This window comes from Dipodomys ordii, unplaced genomic scaffold (genome assembly GCF_000151885.1).
Source record: "Dipodomys ordii isolate 6190 unplaced genomic scaffold, Dord_2.0 Scaffold195, whole genome shotgun sequence".
In the NCBI taxonomy this organism is placed as follows: Eukaryota; Metazoa; Chordata; class Mammalia; order Rodentia; family Heteromyidae; genus Dipodomys; species Dipodomys ordii.
Window position 1 is genome coordinate 71,155 of NW_012267411.1, and position 20,909 is coordinate 92,063.

General features: G+C 45.7%; 1 protein-coding gene across 1 annotated transcript in view; it reads left to right on the forward strand.

The window, feature by feature from the left end:
* Positions 1-4,995: 4,995 nt before the first annotated feature.
* Lamb1 (laminin, beta 1) overlaps positions 4,996-20,909 on the forward strand; it is a 74,958-nt gene continuing 59,044 nt past the window's right edge. The window contains exons 1-7 of the mRNA XM_013034733.1: positions 4,996-5,051; positions 5,197-5,321; positions 6,375-6,550; positions 9,008-9,143; positions 13,652-13,725; positions 16,456-16,644; positions 16,736-16,799. Coding sequence (XP_012890187.1) covers positions 5,285-5,321; positions 6,375-6,550; positions 9,008-9,143; positions 13,652-13,725; positions 16,456-16,644; positions 16,736-16,799 — 676 coding nt within the window. The 5' untranslated portion in view covers positions 4,996-5,051; positions 5,197-5,284. The remainder of the gene's footprint in view (positions 5,052-5,196; positions 5,322-6,374; positions 6,551-9,007; positions 9,144-13,651; positions 13,726-16,455; positions 16,645-16,735; positions 16,800-20,909) is intronic.

The following is a 20,909-nucleotide window of genomic DNA, read 5'->3' on the forward strand; positions in this document are numbered from 1 at the left end:
TTTTCATGAAAACAAAACATATAAATAGCTGATTTAGGAGCTAAAATTAAAAGCCTAGAATGCAATCTCCTTGTTCCTTCACTATTAATCAGAATTTAAAATGAGAGGCACAGGTGGCAATGAATTCTGAAAATGAAGGTGACCTTGAAAATGAGCTGATTTTTTTCAAAATAAAAATAATAAATGCCTCAAGAAGATAACTGTCTCACATTCTTTGAGACAGTACACCCAACAATTTGCGATCCCATCTGCCATTCAAAATGCGGCAGAACTCTCTCACCAGCAGAGATGGCCTCATAGAAGAGCAGTGTGGGATAAGCACAATTGAAGGGCCAGAGAGTGTATCACCAGTCAGAGCGAAGCCCTGAGCAAACCTACCAACAAGAGATTCACCTCTCCTACACCTGTAACCTCTTCAGAAATCAAGGCAGTTGTATAAAATACACCAGGTAGGAAGAATTTGTTCATGAGTAAAATTTGGAAGCATTCCTAAGGATGAACTCAGTTGGGCAGTGCTATTTCTTTTTCTCCTTAACTACAAACAAATTCATACATGGGAGATAGAAAGTGAACTTGTAAGACTTAAGGAAGACTCTAAAACGTGGACACTAGTCCTTGCTTTAAGAAACATTCACTGTACTCATTACCTTGCTCATATAACTGTAACCCCTCTGTACAGTATTTCCACAATAAAAAAACTTATTTAAAAAAAGAGAAACATTCACTGAGCACCTATAATGGGCCTAGTGGTATGCAATGTTACACAATGTTTGGCCTTGTTTCACTGTCTGCTGGAGGAGATAAGGCTATAAACACATAGTTACAGCATTGTGTCATATATGCTAGCTATATCAGGCCTTTACAAAGAGCTAGAAGAGAGACTCTTGTAGAAAGGAAGGAAGGAAAGCAGGAAGGAAGGGATGAAGGAAGGAAGAAAGGAAGGAAGAAAGGACCAAAGAAAGAGAGAAAAAAAAGAGGGGCTGGGAAGGTGGCTCAGTGGTAGAGCGCTTGCCTTGCATGCTCGAGGCCCTGGGTTCGATTCCTCAGCACCACATAAGCAAAAAGAAAAAAGCCGGAGGTGGCGCTGTGGCTCAAATGGTAGAGAGCTAGCCTTGAGCTGAAGAGCTGAGGGACAGTGTCCAGGCCCAGAGTTCAGGTCCCACTGCTGGACCCCCCCAAAAAAAAGAAACATAGATAAAGGAAGGAAGGAAGGAAGAGAAAGAGAGAGAAAAGGAGAGAAAGAAAGAAAGAAGTGCTAACAAAGATGTGGGGTAGGTCACTAAGTTGACCATGTGAAGGAGCCCCACCCCAGTAGTAACAAAGAGAAAGCCACGAAAGTATAAAATGCATAAGAAAGACAATGGGAAACCACAGAAGGCAATGGAGGAATTAAGGTTGCAACTCTGGAAGCTCCTTAGAGGGATTAGGAAGTTGTTGATGGGAGAATGGAAGGTCTGCAGGCAGGAACCAGAGCCCAGGGCTCCTGTAGGCATTCAGACCAGATGTGAGGAGAGAGAAACCAAGGAAGAAAGGAGTCTGAGGTTTGGAGCCATGTGTAGATTACGTTTAGTTGTTGGCGAGGTAGAAGTGGCAATATTTTGCAGGTGTCCAGGGTTCAGGGGTTTTGAAGGAGAGAAAAGGTCAATGATTTTCAGGCTAAGCTGGCTTCATAGATGTGTGATTTGTACATTCCACTCAGGAGAGCCCCATGCTAGGTTTAATGTCAGTAATAACAAACGGCTTCTACATTTTTGCCCTGTTAATTATAAAGCCAGGGTTGTTTCTAGGTTTTCTCTTGCAGCTAAGGGATGTATTAGGATGCCAAGAATTTAAATAGGACACAGAAAAACTCATATTTCTCTGTAATGGGTGGGTGGAGTTCAGTTGTGCATGAATTTCACACACCCATATATCATCAAAGCAGAGACATTCAATAGCCGGTAAGAGATTGGATGTCAATTCCAAATTTCAGCTGCAGGTTAGAGATACAAGTCCAGGGTATAGAGGGACAAAGACAGTTGGCTGAGTCTGTGGCTGATGGTGGCCATGTTAAGGGGAAATGGTAGAGATACCTTTGGTGCATCAGTATTCAGGATGCCAAAGAAGAACAAGAGAAATGGAAAAGGAGTCAAATGTTAGTGGGAAAATTTGGGAATTGTGTTCTGGGAGTCAAAAAGAAAGGAGTCAGTAGAAGGAAGGTGTGCTCATATGAAGCTAAGCCCACAACTAGTGGGAAAATGTCTACTGCACTCAGTAATTAGAAGGTCGGAGCAATTCAAGAACAATAGGGAGATAGTACTGCCCTACACTGGAGTGAAGGGAGGGGAGGAGTGAACAGAGACACAAAGTACCCACTGCCCTGGCAAGGGGCTGGGCTGTAAGTCAAAGGTGGAAGAGGACAGGAGGGAGCGCTTGTTTTATTTTTACTTAAGATGGAAGAATATTCAGTGACTATCCTTTGAAGCTAGGAAAACTGAAGGATAGGAAAGAATGAGGAAAGAGATGATTTATCAATCTGCATTGTACAAAAATGGACACATTGATTGGTATCCCATTTGTACAACTACTTACCGAAAATAAAAATTTGATTAGAAAAGGATGAAGAAGCCAGGCAGGTCTCTATGTTGAAGCATCGCCCTCAGGAGAATGAGGATGATGCGTTCTAGAAGTACGCATGGCCACAAAAAGCTGGGCGCCGGTGGCTCACGCCTGTAATCCCAGGTACTCAGGAGACTGAGATCTGAGGATCATGGTTCAAAGCCAGGCCGGGCAGAAAAGCCCATGAGACTCTGATAATAAACCACTAGAAAACTGGAAGTGGCACTATGGCTCAAGACGTAGAGCGCTGACCTTGAACTGAAGAGCACAGGACAGCGCCCAGGCCCAGAGTTCAAGCCCCACAACCGACAAACAACGGCCACAAAGGTGGGACCAGAGGCAGATGGAATGATCAGTGTATGTCATCACTTTATAAGTGACATTCACACTCTGCCCCCTAAATCAAGTTTTGATAATATTAAATTTGCTCTGGGAAAGTGGGGTGACAGCAGCCAAACTTTGTAAAGGGACAAGACTCTGACCAGGCACAGGTGTCCAGGGTGGTGGCGGGGATCACTCAGCTTCAAGGAAAGCAAAGGCCTACCTTAGGAAAGAGCTAAATGATGCTTGTAATTTGTGTGCATTGAAACATTGTAACAGGATGCATAGGTCCAGGTTATTACAAGTTAAACAGGGGGAAGGAGGCTTGCTTTTTACTACCTTTCTTTTCATCTCTATGGATCCTCTTCCACGGCAGATTAGACCTTCACCACAGCACTGTTTCTAAGCAGTTTGAGCTGAGCAGTCAGCACCCAGGATTCCAAACAAGTGCTGATCTGGTGAATAATTAATGTTTCCCACAGAACTAGCAAGTGTTTATAAATTCGAAGAGCAGCTAATTTGATGGTCTAATGATTAAACTACTCCGGGCCCTATTTCATGGCAGCAAAGTTAAATAACTGACCAATTAGCCTCTTAATTCCTCCTCCTCGAAATGACTGACAATCAGAATCTCCCGGCTGGACTAACAACGAACCATGTGTCTCCCAATCCAGGCACCTTCGTCCAGAGCAGGACTAAAGAAAGCTCTATGTGTCTCCCAATCCAGGCACTTTCGTCCAGAGCAGGACTAAAGAAAGCTCTGACTCCAGCCATGGCTAAAGGCAAGGGAATTGCGTTAATCCACAGAAAAGTTAGAGCGGGCTGACTTCTTGTTCAACCCCCAGGAAATGGGTGAGCTTCTATTTCTCCCCATTTAACCAACCAGGCCCACTGTCCTGCTAGGGATCTTTAGATCTTTAGAGATGTCCTTGCGAGAATTGTCCACATGGGGGGGGGGTAATTGGGTGTTGGGTGGTTTTGTGTGTGTGTGTGTTTGCCGATCCTGGGGCTTGAACTCCGGACTTTGGCTTCGTCCCTGAGCTCCTTTTTGCTCGAGGCTCCTGCCCTACCACGAGAGCCACAAGACCACTCACGGCTATTTCTGTGATTAATTGGGGGATAAGAATCTCACGGATTTTTCCCAGCTGGCTTCGAACCGCCATCCTCAGATCTCAATCTCCGGGGTCCTTAGGATTACTGGCGTGAGCCACCAGCGCCTGGCCACATGGTGTTTTGTAGAGATTATATAAAGATGTCTCTTGAAAGATCTCCAGCTTCCTGGCCGTGTCAACCCTTTCTACGGGAGATGGGACAGGTTCGCTCAAGAAATGTACTTTGAATAAAGCCATCGCACGGATTGAGGTTAAAAAGTATAGATGTTCAAAAATCACCAGGCCCGTGGGACGGGTCAGTCAGTGCCTGACCTGCTGGGGACTGGCAGGCCGGGCCGGGAATAAAGGCGTGCGCCCAGACCGCGCAGGGAACGGTACGACCTCCCTTCCAGGTGCCCACACCTCCCCGAGGCGCCCCACCCCAGCTCGGGGGGGGGGATTGGGGAGGGGAGGGACGTGGGTTTACTTTTTAAAAGAACAAAACCGAGCAGGTCGGCACTTTCTTCGGGGGAGGGGTGAACGCGCCTCCTCCAGCGCCAGATGGAGTTTGTAGCCTCGGGCACCTTTTCGTGACTCACTACTAAACGAATGTAAATGCACCAGTCCGCGGGAGGTCCCTGCCGACCAGCCCTCCCCCCCAGCCCCCACCCCGGGCCGGGCGCGGGGAACACCGACCCCCCCGGAGCCGCCCCGACGCCTCCCACCCCTGCGCGCTCCGGGCTCCGGACGCGCACGCCGGCGCGGACCCGCCGTCCCCACGCGGGGACGCGGACGCGCTGAGAGCCAGCCACCCCCGCCGACGCTGCTTTAAAACAAAAGAGGCACCCGAGGGGGTGGGTCCTGGCCTCCGCCCCCTCCGCGCGCCCAGCGGGGGCCTCCCCTGCCCGCCCCCTCGGCCCGAGCCCCGCGTGTGCGCATGAGCACAGGCGCCTCCCTCGGTTCCTCCCAAGGCTAAACTTTTCTAATTCCCTTCTTTGGGCTCGGGGGCTGCCAGGAGCCGCCGGGGCGCTCGGGCGCGGGGTGAGTGCGGACAGCACGGTCGCCGGGCGATCCCTCCCCTTCCCCGGCGCAGCCCCCCTTTCCGTGGGAGCAGCAGGACACGAAGGGCCCCCTCTGCTCTCTCTGAACATTTGCTCCCCCCCCCCGCCCTTCTCTACCTCTCCAGAAAGGAAGCCGGGAAGGGAAGGTCGGCCGCTCGGCAGACGTGCGCTCCCTCCTGGGCCGTGTCCCCTGCGCTGCGGGCGGGACTGGACATGGGGCTGCTCCCGGTGCTCGCCTTCAGCTGCTGGGGTAAGTCAGAGAGGGAGGGTGCGGCCCGGGGCGGGGGGGTCACCGGGGAAGAAAACCCCCAAGCCCGGTGCTCGGGCTTTGAGGGGAGCCTGGTGGAGGGGGAGGATCGGGAGAGGAACTGGTTGGAGATGACGCCCCTGGGTTCCATCGCCACCGCCCTCGGCTCGGTCGTGGCTGGGGACGCCGGGGACCCGCGTCCGCGGGGGGCTCTGCGCCCCGCGCTCCTGCGGCTCCCGGTTCTGCAGCACCCTCCGTCCCCCCTGGCCCGCAGGGGCTCTCGGGCGGCTGCGCTCGATCGCGGGCTGGCTGGGGAGCCTCCCCGAACAGTCCATTCATTTACTCAGGAAAAGCGCCCGAGCCCCGCGGGCTTCGCCCGGGAAGCTGACCGGGGCCATGTGGCTTTCATTAAGCACCGCGGTCTGCCTGGCCGTGGCACCGGGAACAGCCGGACCGAATAAGCTTCCCTGGAATGGCGAAGCGTGGAAGTCTCTCCGGAACCGCGGGGTCTACCCAACCCGCCATGCCCCTCGGGGACGAAGCGGCGTCCGCCCCCGGCGCCGCGCTCCCTCCTCCCGGGCCTCGCCGGGGTGGCCGGCGCGCGCACGCGGGCACCCTCTCACGCTCACCGCGGTCCACGTGCACACTCAGCGCCGGGAGGGCGAGCGCCGCCACGCGCACGCGGGGTCGCACGCGCGGCGGTGCGGAGCGCGGTGGCCCCGGCACGCAGGCGGAGGCGGCGGCGCCGCACCTCCACCTGGAGCGCCGGGGGCGGCTCCCCGGGCCCGACCGGAACGGCACCGGCGTCGGGTGTGTTTTCCCCGGAGCGATGCGCCCGGCCGGCCGCCGGGCAGCCCGGGATGACGGGTTGCGGGGGTTCCTTCCGCGCCCCTGCCTCTGCGCCCTCTCCTTCGCTAGTCTGGTCATTGTATCCTTTCTGGGTAATCTCCCCCCCCTTTTTTTCTTTTCTCCTGAATCCTCTCCGTCCCCGCCTCCTGCTTGTTCCTTTCCACCTCGTTCCTCTGCCCCCAACCTTGTCCCTTATTCCTCCTGTAGCCTTGTGCGGAGCCAGAGTGCGCGCCCAGGAACCCGACTTCAGCTACGGCTGTGCGGAAGGCAGCTGCTACCCTGCCACGGGCGACCTTCTCATTGGCCGAGCCCAGAAGCTCTCCGTGACCTCGACGTGCGGACTGCACAAGCCCGAGCCCTACTGTATCGTCAGCCACCTGCAGGTGAGGGCTGGTGCCCCGGTGCCCGCGCCGCCACCGCCACCGCCTCCTCCTTTTCCTCCTCCTCCTTTCTAGAGCTAAGGGGCAGGCAGGCCCTGGAGACTCCCAGCATCCTGCCAGCAATCCGGTCGGAAGCGCAGCCAGGCGGGGAGTCCTGGGGTTCGGCTGGTAGCTCACTGACCCCGCGCCCCCATCTCCGTTTGCACAGTTGCATCCGCCAAACACTTCCTGCCCTTCTCCAGCCACAGCACTATCAGTGTGGAAATGCAGGGCTGCAGACAGACAGCCCTGGCCCCCTGCTCTGTGCCCTGCCCCAGCCCAGGGACTCTAAAAAGACTTGGGTTGTGGAGTCATTGTTAAAAAACACACACACGTTCAAGATGGTGTATCTTCTTTCGATAGGAGTGGTGATCTCAAGTTTCCCCTTCATCTTTCACTTGAGTTATTATAAGGATCTTCCAGACCATGATGCTTTGCAAAATGATTCCAGTCACTGAACCCCATCTTCTCCTGCCTTGATACTGTGCCCATTTATCTCCATTAGATAATTTAGTTCAGCCTCCTTTATTCCCAAGTGCGCTTGTTGCTATGGCACCCTGATAGTGGAAGACCAAAATGAAATTTCAGGGAGTTACCTGCTTCTAAAAGTGGACCCAAATTGTAGATTTCAAAGGTCATAGTTTTATACATTCAGGACTAATCTAAAAGCAGACCCAAAGCATCAATCATTCTGAACCAGAATCCATTTCCTTGATTTTTTTTTTTTTAAGTGGGAAGATCCCCTGTTGTCTCTTAACTAAAACAGGAGATGTTAGGAAGAACAGACAGGGTAAGTTCTAAGCTCATTGCTCAGAGCTCGGCCAGCTCAGCCACCTGGGCATCCACCCTTCAGAAGGACCGAGTGGCCTGTGGTTTGCATGGCAGATGCCTTAAAATGGAGTCCTTTTTACAAAGCAGACTGTCCATTCTAGAGACATGATAAATTTAAAGCAAAGGAATGTGGCAAAGTGGATTCCACTCATTTGCTTCCAGATTTATACTGAGATGTCTAGACTGCTTCCTCTTTGACTAGAAGGGAAATTATAATTAAACTCCCTTTTTAAAGTTCTGGTAATTGTTCTTCAGTATTAGTTTCCTTGACTACCAAGTTAATGAAGGCAGTTGATGTTACCTTTTCTAAAATTAACATTCAAATTTTACCTAAATGGTTGTGCTAACAAGTACTTCAGAGGTCCGGATATCCTGTAAATGAATCACTAAAGTCTGAAATTAGCTTTGAGCAGAGTGCAAACTGCTTGTCTTTTAAAAGCAAGTTGGGCCCGACTCTGCTTTGTGTCATTAGCTGTGAAATAGTGGTTGCTTTTTACAGATAACCTGGGTCTAAAAGGAATAGGCATGTGCTTTCTCAAGCAGTGGGCATAAAATCTGAGATAGGGTGCTTTTGTTCCAGTCTCCCTGAATTCCTGAATTAATTGTAGTCTCTGTTGTTTTGATGTTGTTGATACATCAAAGACCTTTTGAATGGTCCTTTAGTGGTAGTAACTAACTAGAAAAATACAAAGGTAAAAATATAGTCATTAGATTTTGTTGGGCCTTATATCACCATTGGCTAAATTCTATTTACAAGATATTAATAGGTCTCTGTATTTCGGTTGTAGTGTCATCCTTAGACTTTAATAATATGAATTCCAGCAAATGTAGGTACAGAGCAAATCTCCATATAGAAAAGGAGCTATTAAATCATGTTGCCTTGGGCTGTGCAAAAGAAGAGAATGCTTCTGACCTTCCTGCCCTGGTGACTGTGGTTCCTATTTTAGGGAGAAAGAAAATGAAAGATTTAAAGCTATTCAAGAGCCAAAATGCATCTTTATTCCAGTTTATGCCTCAGTTCATAGTGTCCCAATATGACAGGCCAGCCCAGTGCCACCTGGCAGAGGTATTCTGAGCTGGTTATATGTAGTCCTACTCCTCATTTACTGCTTGGGCAAAGCAGAAACTAAGATACCCCAAGGCCGTTGTAAATATTTCTGCTTAATGCTTGGTTTCTGCCTTATTTAGGTTTAGAAAAATCAGGCCACGTGATTGGATTTTTTCCCTCTTAATTTGCTTTATGTCAGCAAAAACTCCTAATACCTCTTCTGCATTTTACTCTAGAGTAAGCTACTCTAGCTGTTTCTTGAGATTAAGATTTAAGCCTAGAAATTTGATTTTGATTAAATTAGTCTCAGGAAACAATGCCTTCTTTCACTCTTGACCTTGAGTTTGTAGAGAGGAAGGAATCATTTTCAGGAATATTTTAGACTCTTAAAGGGAAAGATATGACAAGTTTTTAAGTGATATTGGCACATCTGTCTCAAAGCTAGTGGTTTGATTTTTGGATTGTGGGCTCTTTTTTTGTTTGTTTGTTTTTGTTTTTTAATGAAATTACTCCTTAAATTCATGAAATTAACTTGCTTTCAGGAGGACAAGAAGTGCTTCATTTGCAACTCCCAAGATCCTTATCATGAGACCCTCAATCCTGACAGCCATCTCATTGAAAATGTGGTCACTACATTTGCTCCAAACCGCTTAAAGATTTGGTGGCAATCTGAAAATGGTATGTGGTTGATGTGGGAAGTTCTGTGCAGTGTGATTGATAACCTAGATGGGGTTTACAGGCACCTTGTGTTTGTAATTCTCATTGGCTCTTCTTCCCTGTAATTAGCGTTTGACAGATTTACTGCCCGGAGCACTAAGTTCCATGGTAAAATCTGGTCCTCCTTCCTGAGGTATGCATTCTCTAGGAAAGCAGTCTTTTGTGCTAGACCGGAGTGTGTATTCCATAATTCTCATTGGGGTGGGTGTGAGGTCTCTTGAGTGCCAGAGACCAGTGAGAGGAGGGTATGAAAGACAGTGCTGACCTCTGGCCCTTCATCCACAGAACATAGCAGCTTTTGTTGTTATTGGCTCCAAAGGAAAGGGCAAAAATCGCAGCCCACCCCCATTTCCGTTTCAGCTATAGAGAATTTCATATTAGTAACAATAGTAGCGTGAATAAGCACTTTAATGGAATTTTGAAGTCTATCAATGTGATAATGACTTCAGGTTCCCAGTAGTTGTGGGTTCCTAGCCCCTTTGTCTTTTTTTTTTTTTTTTGGCCATTTGGACTTTGAGTTAGTAAGTTCATTAGTTCATTGAATATGATATTAGTTACTATTGCCATGAAACTCTGGCCACATAAAACTATATGATGAAATTTTGAGTAAGTTTAGAGTCATTGTGGCTGTTATTAACAGTATTAATAGTAATTAATTAGTTTGGGGTTCTTGTTTTTCTTTCTGAGACAGGGTTTTGCTATTTATCTCAAGCTGACCTGAAACTCGAGATCCGACTGTCTCAGCCTCCTGAGTGCTGGTAGTACAGTGCACCTTCATTAGACTTTCTTTTGATAGTAACTTTCTTTGGTTTGAGCTTAGATTTAGACTGGAGCCAAACCCTCTATCCTTTTTGCTTTGGCTATTTTAAAAAATAGGATTAATGGGGCTGGGAAGGTGGCTCAGTGGTAGAGTGCTTGCTTTGCATGCATGAGGCCCTAGGTTCGATTCCTCAGCACCACATAAGCAGAAAAAGCTGGAAGTGATGCTGTGGCTCAAGTGGTAGAGTGCTAGCCTTGAGCTGAAGAGCTGAGGGACAGTGCCCAGGCCCAGAGTTCAGGCCCCACAACCGACCAAAATAAATAAATAAATAAATAAAATAGGATTAATTAGCTGAATCAAGGGTGTTTTATTTTGAAATGTCCATATATACATGCAGTATACCTTGGTGTAACTAGTCCCTCTGCTCTGCTGGTTTTGAGATAGTGTTTCTACTGTATGCTGGAGCCAGCCTGGACCACAGTGCTACTACGTATGCTTTCTGCACAGCTGGGATGACAGGCTCATGATTCCTTGCCCAGCTTTCTTCTTTTCTTCTTCCTCCTGCTCCTCCTCCTGCTCCTCCTCCTCCTCCTTCTTCTTTTTGTCAGTTGTGGAGCTTGAACTCTGGGCCTGGGCTCTGTCCTTCAGCTCTTCAGCTCAAGGCTAGCACTCTACCACTTGAGCCACAGTGCCACTTCCAGTTTTCTGGTGGTTAATTGGAGATAAGAGTCTCTCATGTGCTTTCCTGCCTAGGCTGGCTTTGAACCATGATCCTCAGATCTCAGCCTCCTGAGTAGCTAGGATTACAAGCTTGAGACACCAGCACCCGACATTTTTTCTTCTTTTTTTTTTGTGAAGTCTCATGAACTTTTTATTTCAAACCCCGATCTCTGTGTCTGTAAGCAGCTTGTATTACAGGTGTGAACCACTCACTCCATTAAATTTGTTGAAGAAAAAAAATGAAAGAAGGCCATAAGAGAAGTGAACCTATAAAGGCTGGCTGAAAAAAAATAACCAAGTCCCTTCATTAAGTGCCCTGCACTGAGAGCCCTCAGATGCCTGCAATCATTTATCCTTGTGTAAAGAGGAATTCCTTTCATGTCTTACCATTGACAATAATTGCAAAGATTTTTCTACAATACCTAGTTTTTTGGAAGGGATGGTTGGGTGTTCATTGGTCATTCTTGGGAATTCTTTGTTTAAGAATTTCATTGAGAGATGAGTTTTCAGAAACATGCACTATTTAGGTCCATTATAGTGGGAAGTTCTGGTTCTTACAGGAGGATTCTGGTTGATAGTTTAGTGTAAGAACAATTCTACAAATCTGAGTCAGAGGACTTTAAAATAGGATAACACTATTCCTGCCTGTCCACATTCTTCAGCAAAACAGACAATTAGATGCCTGGACAATAGGCACCTATTTTAGACCATTAACAGTAAAGTAGTTTTTTCATGCTATAGTTCTTGGCACAAAATTTTTCTTAGTTCTCTCAGGATTTGATCAATTTCTACAGCTTTATTGGAACAAGAGAGTCCAAATGTCAGAAAGGTTTTCACTCAGAGGGCTTAAAATCTGTTATTCCAACAGATATTAGAGAACATTTAGACAGAATGTGGCTTTTACAATGTCAGACTCTCATTTGCCTGATAGTTCACAATGGAAGACTTCTCTGTGAAGGTGACTCGGTATTTTGCACAGGTTTTCTTATACACATTGATACCAAGTCATGAATATGCAGGCTCAGAGACAACTTGGAATGTATGGCTACTTTCTACTTATTCACAGTTCTTATACACCATAGAATGATATTTCTTTTTTCTTTTTCTTTTTTTTTTTACCCCAGGCTATAGAATAATCCTCTTCCTCCTCAGCCTGGAAAATGCTGGAATTACTGATATAAATCATCATACCTTGGTTATGGAATAGTCCTGTTTCTTTTCCTTGGATTTTTCTTTCTCAAAATAAAAAAGAGATGAGCTAGGTGCCAGTGGCTCACCCCTATAATCCTAGCTAACTCAGGAGGCTAAGATCTGAGGATCAAGGTTCAAAGCCAGCCTAGACAGGAAAGTCCAAGAGACTTTTATCTCTAGTTAACCATCAGAAAATGAAATGGCTTTGTGGTTCAAAGTGGTAGAAGAACTCTAGCCTTCAGTGAAAAAGCTTTGGGGCAGCACCTCGGCCCTGAGTTCAAGCCCCATAACTGACCAATAAATAAAAACTGAAAAAAGAAAAACCAAACCCCACAGTGCTTTATCAGTCTGTAAATCTAAATGGAATGTGCTTTGGGGGACACTTGTGACTGTAAATATTCTTATGTTACAGAAATGGTACTAGTCTTGCTTTGTACTTCATATTATTTCATTTTCTCTTTTTGAACAAATATTACAAATATTTAGACCGTTAGCAGTAAAATAGCTTTTTCATGCTATAGTTCTTGGCACAGAATTTTTCTTAGTTCCCTCAGGATTTGATCAATTTCTACAGCTTTATTGGAACAAGAGAGTCCAAATGTCCGAAAGGTTTTCAATCAGAGGGCTTAAAATCTCTGTCACTCCAACAGAGGAAGAAGAGCTTGGAAGAGGCCAGACGTACAGATGTTTAGCTAACATTCTACTAAAAAATATCCAGAGTAGTTTTGTAATGTGTTTTTTTTTTTACAATAAGTTAGATAAGGTTCATTAGTATGATTATAGTGTTTTTCTTTAACATTCCAACTAACTCATATCCGTTCCAGTGACCACTTTCCCGCCCACCCCCCTTGCCCCCAGTCAACTTGGTAGGTTGCCAGCAGGAGAGATTATTTCAAAAGGTCCTGCTGGTTTCCTGAAAATACACCAGGCTGTGACATGATTCACTCTGACACATTCCTGTCCTCCAGCATTTAAGACTTCTTTTGCTCTGGAAGATGGGCCTCTAAAATGCTTCTAACTTCTGAAAGGTGGAAAAGTCTATTTGAACCAGTGGGTAGGAAGGTGGGGGGGGTGCTGCCCACCCTGGAATTCCAGTGGCCTCCTTAGCATGTCAAGTGGGACCAACTGACCCTCAGGGCACAGAGCAAAAGTTTGCTTGTTTGTTCAGGCTTTCTTCCTGAAAGAGAAGATGTTAGTGTTTGTTCTGGGCCAGTTGATTTATTTGACTGGTTCTTTGTCTCTTTGGCGTTGTTTTTCAGTTGTGGAAGTCACATTCAAAGGGTGTCTCACTGGGGATAGGTTTTTCTTAAGTTGGTATGGAACTAACATGTGGTGGACGTGTGCTTCTTTACTTATGTAGAGAAAAGAGAGCATTTGTGTTTGTCCTGGAAGAGCGTCCAGTGCCTGTGTCTCAGCCTGTAAGCTGGCCTCCTACTGTGTACAGGAAGAGCCCCTCTTCTCTTTTCACAATTTTGGCTTAAGAGAGCTGGTGGGACAACATTTCTCTTGTTTCTAAGCAAGAGATATCTGACTTGACCTGTGGAGGGGCTTTGGGCTAGATCTAGTGTCATTTCAGGGAGTGAAACTCGAGGGATTGTGAAAAACAGTGGAATCAGTACAGCTTGGCCTCATCGCCCGAATAAAGGCAAAGGATCCGCGTTAACAGCTTTAGACTGCAAGGAGGATTTCTATGAAGCGTTTGAAGATGATTTAAGGAAATAGCTGCGGCTGACCTCAAATGTTCCCTTCACCTTACCATTCCCTTCTTTATTGTTATTATTGTTTTTTTCATCTATAGGTGTGGAAAATGTAACTATCCAACTGGATTTGGAAGCAGAATTCCATTTCACTCATCTCATAATGACTTTCAAGGTAAGAAGTCCTATACTTTCCCACAAATGACCTGTGAGAGCACAGTTTATAATTTCCCCTGTTCAGAAAGAATGTGGTCTAAATGGGAACTTCAAGCAAGACCCTTGTTGCTATAAATTGTGATAATTGAGAAGCTTTGAAAACATGGGCCTGAATAACTACCTTTACCAAATACCTTATCTTCATGGCAATAAGTAGACAGTCTCTTTGCTAAGCTAACTGTCTCTATGCTATTCAACTGTAAACTTTGTACTTAGAGAGCTCTTAATTTCCCCATGGGAGAGGCAGCATTGACTCCATCCCAAACCACAATAAAACATCTGGAGAGAATATATCTCTGATCCCATGTGTTTATGTTTTAATACTGAGTTTGGAAACTGAAAAAGAAATTTAGTTTTAAAAGTTTTGCAGAATTTGTGGGGACAGTTTCTGAAAAAATGTGTGAGCCTTGTTAAATGCAGATTTTTCTCACCATTTTCTTTTTTCTCACCATTTTTCTTTTTGAGATGTAAAATGACTCCAGGAGTAGGGAATGTCTCTGTACAAAGTCCCTTTGTTTCTTCTCAAGCAGCTGCCTGAAAATGACAGACTTCACAAGGCTTAAAGTACATATTGGCCTGCATAAAACCCATAATTTGCTTATTGCTTCCAAGATGAAAATCACTTTTGGATAGTTTTCAGTGGGTGTTTGGGGCCTTATCTTCACTCGCTCAGGTTAGGAAAAGATACCAGGGATAGTTTACCCTGTGGGCCAGGGACCTTCAAAGTTCCACCTGGGTCTGCTATAAAAGCCTGGAAGGGCCAAGAAGCAAGGGTGGGCGTGGGAGTCAGAATGAGACTAGGAGAGACATTGAACCATGCAATTCCCAAGCCTGTCCTTGTCACCCCTCAACCCCAACCAACCCATAGTGACTGCTGGGGTGACAGGTTTACACTGACACCTGATACTGAGTGCTGAAGATGGCTTGACTACATAACTCCAAGACTCTTAGTCACTGACCTGGTGGTTGAAACTCAGCCCTAATACACTATGCTTCCCTCAGTGTCAGGTAACACCTATAACATTAAAAGTCATCTTTTTATTCATGTGTAGGGGCCTTTTACTTTGAGGAGGGCATCTTATCTGCTCACAGACATGCCTGGTTTAAAATTCATTTATATTCAAAAGTGCTCTGGGCACAGATTCTGTAGGTGAATACTTATTCAAGAGAATGCAATGGAATTCTGTACATGGGTGCAAGAGGTCAGGCCGAGGAGGTGGTGGCTGAAGTGAGCTGTGTGCTGTGGGTACAAGTTGCCAGACCAGGAGAGAACAACCCTTGGGCTGTAGCTCCAGTGAGCAGAGCAGCATGTGTGGGGCTGGGCATTCTTGGGTGTGAGCCCTGTTTTACCCCATCCTGGCAAGGATGTTCAGAGCTTTTTCTTCCTCGTCAGGAAGAAAACCAAGACCTCTGTTATAGCATCATTCAAAAACCACAGTATGCTGCTACATGCTGCTCTGATAGTGTGTAGTTGATAACATAATCTTTTTTTATGAGTCCAAAACCACCTAGATCGGTGATACCATTAGCAGTAGTGAAGATGGGAAGGGAGAAGGCAGGGGAGGGAGCTGGAGGAACATGCTTATTTTCACCCAGGCTGGCCATGTTGATGGCTAAATGTTAAGTGCAGTGGGTTTTGGTAGACTAGTAAAACCCATTCTTCAGATACCCAGTATGTAGCCAGCTGTTTCCAGACTTTTGATTATTATGCATTCAGAAGCAACTGTGTAGCTACTTGAGGCCCAAGAAGGTTGATGGCTAAGCAGGGAGCCGGAAAGCTTTCTGTCCTGTAGGTGAAGTGTGTTTTGTTCTGGTTTCCCACAGCTTCTTAACTCTACAGGAAACTGGGTAATTTGACATTGGCCCTTTGGGATTTAGAAGTTTCCAGAAAGGTGGGAGAAGGAAGTGCTACAAGGACTGGCTTCTGGGCTTCTCTCTGTCCCTTTTACACAGAGATGTGAGACAAGGCGTTCCCTTCTAACCCTCCCGGGTCTCCCCAGCTGGGAGCCCAGCCGGGAGCCCAGCCGTGTGGGAAAAGCACATGCCTGCTTGGCATGTGTTAAACACTGGAGTTCCTCTCCCTTGATTTAAAATCCTTAATCCAATGCTCTGTATTATTTTCTTCTGTTCCTGGAAAGGTGAAAAAGTAACTTGAATGTGTGTCAAAATGTGAATCTTTCACTTTCTTGCCTTTGAATCCTTTTTCAGAGAAAAATGCTTTCAGGCCTCTTAATTTCCTCAGATCAACAGTTTTTTATGTCTGTATTTGTATCTCACTGGGCTAAATGCAGTGTACGGACTGTAGGTGGGCCACTGGCTGCTACCATGTGGCAGTCATGCATCTCTTGAATGACTAAATGAAGACATGAAGGAGTGAATACTCAGACTCAGTCATATGATGGGCATGGTGGCTAACTATACTAGAATTTACTTTTAAGGCCTGTTTATAATCAGCTTCTAAAGAGAAACAGCTCACTAATCTACCAGGGTGGGAAAAGTGCAGAATTTAGAGACCAGACACTTTCCTTGCAAGAATAGGCTCCACGAGCAGCCTGAAGTGTCTGAAATCAGGCCACAGTGAGAAATGCCAACTGTGTGCAGGCAGGGCTTGTGGCACACAGCGAGTGACAATTTCATCTGCAATTTTGAAAAAGATTAGCAATCAAGTCTCTTGTTCCCCACCTTGTAGACATTCCGTCCAGCTGCTATGCTGATAGAGCGGTCATCTGACTTTGGGAAGACCTGGGGTGTATACAGATACTTCGCCTATGATTGTGAGAGCTCCTTCCCAGGCATTTCCACTGGCCCCATGAAGAAAGTGGATGACATAATCTGTGACTCCCGATACTCTGACATAGAACCCTCAACAGAAGGAGAGGTCTGTTTGCTTCTTGATTTTACATTCTACTTGCTAGTCTGTACTTTTTGATCACAGACAAAATACCAATTCCTCTTCTATCTATTTTTAGGTGATATTTCGTGCTTTAGATCCAGCTTTCAAAATAGAAGATCCTTATAGCCCAAGGATACAGAGTAAGCATGTTTTCAAATAAAAGCATGGATGGGAAAGAACACTCAGAGAATAAGCATTGCCCTACAGCATACCACCCAGAATCTAGATATTCAGTACTAAATCCACCTACATTTTCTTCCTCTTCAGTACCCTACCAGAAGCTTCTAAAACTATGGGTAGTCCATCTTCACAGTAATCAATCTGTCAAGAGTGCTCAAGCAATTATGTTAATTATGCTACCTTATTTACTTGGTTGCTCAGTACATTAGAATGTAGATTAAGCTATTGTAACAAAAGTGTCTCCAGAATACAATTGCTCAAGTAAAATAGAAAGTTACTTCCTCTTATCTACATTATTCAGAGGGATTTTCAGACAATCAAATGTAACTCAACTGCCATAATTAGACTCACCAGATAAAATACAGGATGGTATCTAGTTAAATTTGAGTTGCAGATAAATAATACATTCTTTAAAAAATGTAATGGTATCCCATACAGTACTTTTGTCTAGTCAAGGTGTGTGTCCATGCAATGTTTGTGGTTAGTATAACGAAGTTCCAGGTAACGGTTGGATCATGCTCTTACTAAAAAATGAAATTCAAAGGTACCAATTCAAATGTAACTGATCATAGGTTACTTTCATTTTTTTGGGGGGGGGTCCACTTGTGGGGCCTGAACTCTGGGCCTGGGCGCTGTTCCTCAGCTCTTCAGCTCAAGGCTAGCGCTCTACCACTTGAGCCACAGCGCCACTTCCGGCTTTTTTCTTTTTGCTTATGTGGTGCTGAGGAATTGAACCCAGGGCCTCAAGCATGCAAGGCAAGCGCTCTACCACTGAGCCACCTTCCCAGCCCTCACTTACTTTCATTTTCTAAATGTGATAATCCTAGCTATAAGGCCACCCAAGTAGAGTTAGATCACCATCAACATGTCCTCATCCTAGTCTGTGAAGTGCAAGCAAATTTCCTATAAAGAAACCTGGAAGTTGTCCATGATCTGGACAACTTCCTGGACAACTTCCTACTAGCTACAGTTCACATCTTCCTAGCCATAGTTACATGACTGTTTTACAGGAGACACCGGGTAGCATCTCTGGCTTAGAGGCCATGTGTTCTGCTAAAAGTTTTGGCAAGGCCAGGTGCTGGTGGCTTATGACTGTAATCTACTCAGGAGGCTGAGCTCTGAGGATCATTGTTCGTGGTTCAAAGCCAGTATGGACAAAAAAGTCCATGAAACATTTCTCTGTAAACCAGCAAAAAGCTAAAAATGGAGGTGTGGTTCAAGTGGTAGGTAGAGTACTCTAGCCTTGAACAAAATAAGCTAAGAAAGAGCATGAGGCCCTGAGTTCAAGCCTCAGTACGGACAACAAAACAAACAAAAACCCCATCTTGGCAAAGGGCTTTTATTGAAGGAATATGGAAAGAAAGAATACTGAGGGGAATTCAGAAATGTCAGCCAGGCTCAGTGTATGGTGAAGATTGTATTTCCGTTTAATAGAAGAAAAACAGAGGCTCAGAGAGTCGGATTCCATCCATGAAGCATTGTGGCTATTCAGTGGCAGGCAGAGCTTAAAGGCATGTGTTAGGATTTGCAGTTCAGAGCTCTTTTCCAGCGTTCACCAAATATGCCATTACAGGATTACATTTTCATCTTCTTGGGAAGCAGAATGTGCAGTAATTAAACTAATGGGCTTTCGAGACAGACCTGGATTTAATCCCAGTTCTATCACATTGCAGCTATGTGACCTGGGACAAGTAATTTACTTAAAACTTTTTTTTTTTTTTAGGCTGGAAGGGGGTGGAGCGGGGCGAGGAGCTCTTCTTTTCCTCTTTAAATGGAGATCATATTAACCTTAGGGTAGTTGTGTAAGAAAATGAGTTGTTATACGTAAATGACCAACCCAAATGCCCAATGTAGAAGTAATTAAAGCTGCTGCTGTTGATATTGTTGCTGTCAGCCATAGTTTAGGAATTGATGGAGCTGGTCTTGGATGTCGGAGGACAGGCAAGCTGGCCTTGCTGTGAAGGTGCTATCCGTTGAGCAGAAGCAGGGCTAAGTCTTGCTGATCTTCCCCAGCTGTGCTTGGTCCTATTTTTAATCATGGAATTTCCAAGCTTAGAGGATAGAAGAATAGAAGACAGTGGTCCGGGGAATATTGTCAGCAAAGTGCTGCTTCCCTTTTTAAATTAATTTTACATGTGGCCCAGACTGTCTCTGGTCGGTGATTTCGCTATTCTGTTGCAAAACAAACGTTTAATGGTATGTCCAGCACCACGCCAATATCTGAGGGAGTAATGAGGCCATCCTTCCCTGTTTCAAAATCTGGTTGTGAAAATATCCCTAGGGGCTCTAGGATAAACAACAGCTCCCGAGTCCCTGAAGGATTCATCTGCTTCTTCCTAGGTGAGGTATGTGGGATTATAGGAATGGTGTTACTGGTATTTTTTTTTTCCTTTTGTGTTGGTCCTGGAGCTTGAACTTAGGGCCTGGGCACTGTCCCTGAGCTTTTGCTCAAGGCTCGTGCTCTACCACTTGTATGATAGCTCTACATCTGGCTTGCTTGGTAGCTTATTGGAAATAAGTCTCATGGACTTTCCTGCCTGGGCTGACTTAGAACCAGAATCTCAGCTTCCTGAAAAGCTAGGATTGTAAGTGTGAGCCACCAGTGCCCAGCTTGGTGTTGCTTTTTATCATTCTAATTCTCGTGCTTTTCTTGTTGAGTGCCCAGAAGCATGTTTTTCATTTACCTTGTATCAGAGGAACAAGATTTCCTTAGTTGTCCCTGTCTCCTTTGAGGCTCACTTTAAAAGCAGTTTTCCTCGAGAAGACCTGTGAGTGATGCCTGGATGTTGCTGTATATGGTCAGAGCACATGGCAGCCTGTTTGCCCTTCTAAAGGCTTCCACAGAGATCAATTTGGGAGTTTCTAAATATACCAGCTGCCCTTCGTATGTGTCTTTGGCCTCTCATCAATAGGTGCTTGTGCTCACTTTGCCAGAACATTTTGTACACGTGGCATTCATAATCATCGTTCAGTTCAGAAGACTCACATTTTTGATTTTACAAAGAGCTTAAGTTTAATGCATACACGTTCTCTTTTCACTTCTAGGCCTTTCTGTGATCTTCATTGTAAGCAAGGCATACATTATATACATTTAAAGTTAGTATTTAGGGTTTGACAGTGTCTGCTGTACTAGGTTCTTTTGTCTTGAATTATAAGCTGAAAATATGCACAAATGAGAGCAAAGCTTACAAGAACTTTCAGGCTGCACAGCCCAGTAAGAGGGCAGGTGGACCAGCCAGGTCTCCTGTGAGCCACTTCAGCAAGAACAGTTAGTAGAAACATTAGTATGGTAGGCTGACAAGCTCTTGGTTCACCCAGTGACTACAGAGGGTAGTTGATAGCCCAGCATGGGGAATCAACATATGTCTACAGATCTAGAATGAAAGAGGAAAGATAAAAGAACCTGACATATGGGCTGGGAAGGTGGCTCAGTGGTAGAGTGCTTGCCTTGCATGCATGAGGCCCTGGGTTCCATTCCTCAGCACCACATAAGCAGAAAAAGCTTGAAGTAGCGCTGTGGCTCAAGTGGTAGAGCGCTAGCCTTGAGCTGAAGAGCTGAGGGACAGTGCCCAGGCCCAGAGTTCAGGCCTCATGATAATACTAAGCCCCTTATCCTTAGGATACCATAGTGATAAACATGGAATTTTGTTGTAAATCTAGAACAAAATCAGCTGTGGACTAAAATGTTGCTTAAAGATGTGGTCAAGGGCTGGGAGCATAGTGCAAGTGGCAGAGTATTGTCAGCAAGCAGGAAGCTCTGGGTTCAACCCTTAATACTGCAACAAAATGAAGAACTTGGTCAGTCAGTCACCAGTGTGATTCAGTCGCCTGTAATCCTAGCTGATATCTGCGGATTGTGGTTGGATTCCAGCCCAGACAGAAAAGTCTGTGGGATTCTTATTTCTAATTAACTAGCAAAAAGCCTGAAGTAGAGCTATAAGCTCAAGTGGGAGAGTACCAGCGTTAAGTAGAAATGCCAAGCTAGACCCCAAGTTCTGAGTTCAAGCTCTAGTACTGGGACACACACACACACACACACACACACACACACACACACACACACACACACA